The 3,969-nt window shown below is 36.7% G+C and overlaps 1 protein-coding gene across 1 annotated transcript; it reads left to right on the top strand.

The window, feature by feature from the left end:
* Positions 1-612: 612 nt before the first annotated feature.
* On the top strand, positions 613-3,969 carry Smp_065150 (putative establishment of cohesion 1 (eco1) homolog). The gene is made up of 2 exons (XM_018796063.1): positions 613-819; positions 3,256-3,969. The coding sequence occupies exons 1-2, from the start codon at positions 649-651 to the stop codon at positions 3,886-3,888; spliced, it is 804 nt and encodes a 267-aa protein (XP_018650313.1). The 5' UTR covers positions 613-648; the 3' UTR covers positions 3,889-3,969.

Raw genomic sequence — 3,969 nt, 5'->3', positions numbered from 1 at the left:
AACCGTGTTCGAGGTGCTAAACCGGCTGCATTTTTCGTAATAATGGCGAATAACTTTCTTATGAGTGACTCCAAATGCTTTGGTATTATGCAATTCCCTGTTTGGAATGCTTCGTCTTAATCGTACTTTCACCGATTCTACCACCACAATTTTCAGTGTTTTCGTGTACTAACGAGAATTCCATTAAAGTAAACGGTTGTGGTTCATCCAAGTATTCTAAGAGCACTAACCATTGGTGAAAGTAAGCTCCATGATCCTGAAAACATTATTGACTTTTGGACCTGCTCTAACGACTGAATATCATGCAGATTGTTACCCACACGTAATCCCACTAGTTTTTAATTTAGAGAGTAGCTTTCTCTAATTACTACCAGCTTTGGTTTAGACACCCAGACAAGGTCATAGTACTCATACAAACTATGATAAAAGTTAGTAACACATTAAGTATCACCGCGTGCTAATGGAGTGTGGCAACTGATGTACACATGTGCCACGTTGTGTTGCGTATGAATGACGAAATCACAACTATCCTTTCGCTTCTTTTAATGTGAGCAGTTAGCTTTAATGTGCTTACTATTCTTTCCTAGAATTTAATCGTGTATTTTGTTTTTCAGTGTCTTGTCATTTGTATGGTAATATAATCGTGTAATGAGATATTTCAATCAAGAGAAGAAGATCCAACTGACCCTCGATTGCGGACAGAAGGAATTCGGCAGCACTAGATGCCATCAATGCCATATGGTTTACACAGTCGGTGATAAAGAGGATATCAAAGCTCACAAAGAGTACCATCAAATAAAATTATTTCCAACAGTCCGGGTAAGATATCAGATAATTGACATAGACAAATTACTGTGTAGTAGATAGTGGCGTTTTTTCCGTGCGTTCACTATAATATGTAACTAAATAATTAAGAATGACTCACTGATCCGTACAGTAGATTAAAGGCCACATTTTTTATGAAAAGATAAAACGATTTAGCTTTTCAAACCTTTGGAGATAAACGTTTTTACTTGTCGCCTGATTGTTAATTGGGTGCTGCAACATTCGTTATATATGATTTATTCAAATTACATGGGATTAAGTTAAAACAAGCCAGTAGCAGTCAGATCAGAGCGTAAGATCAGTACATGATATCGTCGACTGTTGATCTGAACCTCATCAGAAATTACAAATTTCCCTGATGCTAACCAAATTAATGTTAAAGAATAGAAAATATAATCCGAAATCGACTGGTATGGCACAGTGCTATCGAGAGGGAGAAGTTTCATAATGCGGACGAGTTTGAAAACGAATCAACAGAATGTTGATCGTCATGGCTAAGTGATAGCTGCCCATGAGACAGAACTATAGACGTGAGCCCTCAGTTGTATAAATATTAAGACGGCTGACCAGTAGAACAGGTTTTGTCCGAATTATAACATGTTTATATACAATCAACATAGAGATGGCACAATTAAATATCGTAGGTGACTGAGGAAAATCAATTCCGTAGATCACTTACTCCCCAACCAAGGCCTCTTCCCATCATTTCAAATACATTCATTCTTCTCCTTACTTTCATTTTGAACACCTTACTATTCTTTACTTCCCGTCCTCTAATTTTACCCATTGCCCTTGGTCGTTTCTAGTCTCTCACAAGTGTCTTAAGGAATGATAAGTAGTGTCATTTTAAGCCTATCAGGGATTTTCTTAAAACTGAAGGAGTCTCAGATGTTAGGTGACTTTCCGTCAACAAATGGGCCCAAGTAACCTACTTATCATAGAGACCGATGCGTCTGAAATTCTAGATGGATATTAATCTCATGTGTTGCCATATTTCTATGCATTGATTGCTACAAATTACGTCTGTGCACACAACACGAAACTCACTAGTCGACAAAAGTATTGAACGGTCGCATTGTTAAGAAAATAGAGTCACTTCGTTTAGTCCAAGTTTAATTTATCCTGATGTTTCATAGGAATAGGCTTCCCTTTTTCCAACACCTTGGTTTATATTTTTAGCTATTTCACCATTCAGCAGGTAATCAAAGCTCAGTGAGGGTCGGCCTACGCAATCCAAATTATTAAGAAAAGCGGGCGCAATTACAGTGAAGCCATAATCGTTGATTTGTCATCTCGCAAAATACCTGTATATAAACATCTTAACAATTAACTCAACAGTCATGTCGGAACAAGTAGGGTGTATCCGATCCATACACTTCCAAACACTATGCTAATTTTAATAGAAGTACATTTCTAACCAATCTAACACTTATGACTGGACAAAGGAACTCTAGTTAGTTTGACATCAAGAGCTTTTGTCTAACTTTCATTAGCTTCACTCAGCCTCTGTTTAGGAAATGAAAATATATCATTTATTCTTCAATCGTCAAGTATAAGAGCGTATCCAAAGGTGTTACATGGACAAATCATGACCTTTGGTTCCATACATACGAGTATAGGAAATCAAAGTTGGTCTTTTATATGAAGCATCTGTAGTCTATCTAAATCAAATGACAGAAAATCCGTTCTTCAAGCCGCAATCTAAAAGTAAATTGGTATGTTTCAGAAATATTAAGTTTAGGAGCTGTTCCATACTAAGACTTAGTCCTTATATAGGTTCGAGTACATCATCAACGCTAATTGGTGCTTATATAGTGAATGACAATGAAGACTTCAAGATTAAGCTACAGAACTCACAAACTGCACCACCATTAAAACACTTCATTTCAGCTACAAACCATCTCAGTATGCAGCACTGACTGGGAAATATATTTGAAAATTCCGATGGTAATTGGATCAAAACATGAGACCCGTCTATAGCGCCACATACTGTTGGTTTAAATCGTATGATGAGTACCAGACATCTGGATTAAGATACTTACCTCAACAGAAACTACTCATTGGAGGTCTGAGGTAGAATAACCCACCTTTTGTCAGCAAAATCTTGACCATTTCTGTTACCCTTGATTCATATTTTTCTCGTTTTTCTAAGTATATCGTACACAATCATCATGAAAACTGTCTAGAAACATACAGACTAGACCACGATGATCTAAAACAATGTCCAATTTTCAAAATGAACTGTGTTATTGATGAATATTATACTAAGGTCGTTTTCCTCTTAGTATATCATATTTTCATCAAGAAATATATGACACTTGTTTCTCAAGATGTTCAGTGATCAAGGAAAAGGCGATAGCTTAGTGTAAAAAGTAATTACCCGTTGATACTAACAGCATACAATCTGCCTTTTTTGTATGGTTGTTTTAGCTACCAAGAGGACGCCATGAAAATATCATCATGGAAAATTTCGATGGTTCACGAGTGACGGAACTGCTAACTAATCTTCGATTAGGACAATCATTTTATGAACGAATATCAACGCTAATGAGCCTTGACCTTGGTTACGATGTACCATCAGAAGAGAGTAACCTCCATTATGTTAAGTTGTCTAATACCTTACATCCTGACTGGCGTGTTTTCGTGTACGTAAAGGATCGAACACAATTAGTCGTGGGCTGTTGCATTGTTGAGGAACTAACTACAAAGAAGATATCAGCAAACAGTTGCAAACTGAACAGACTGGTTAGTGGACGGAAAAGTCTTTTATCTTGGAATATCCAGAGTGTCGACCGGAATGACGATCGATGTGATTTAATTTCCTCAAATTCCGACCTTTCTTGTGTAGACATTAACGGACCAATTTGTGGGATTCGGCGGATATGGGTAGAACATAAACATCGTCGGAAGGGAATAGCCACAAATTTATTAGATGCTGTGCTACAAAACTTAATTTATGGTTTACCACTCTCTCGTACACAAACAGCTTTTTCCGAACCAACTGCAAATGGCGCAGATTTTGCTGTATCTTACACAGGCCGAGAAGATTTCTTAATATACTGATTTTATACTTTTATAATGAAAACTGAACACTTACAGTTATTTATAGTTCTAAATTTATAGAGTAAATTATATATTCACTGT

Source organism: Schistosoma mansoni, chromosome 2 (genome assembly GCF_000237925.1).
Source record: "Schistosoma mansoni strain Puerto Rico chromosome 2, complete genome".
NCBI lineage: Eukaryota > Metazoa > Platyhelminthes > Trematoda > Strigeidida > Schistosomatidae > Schistosoma > Schistosoma mansoni.
Note: the sequence above shows the minus strand (reverse complement) of the source record. Positions and strands in the feature narration are given on the sequence as shown.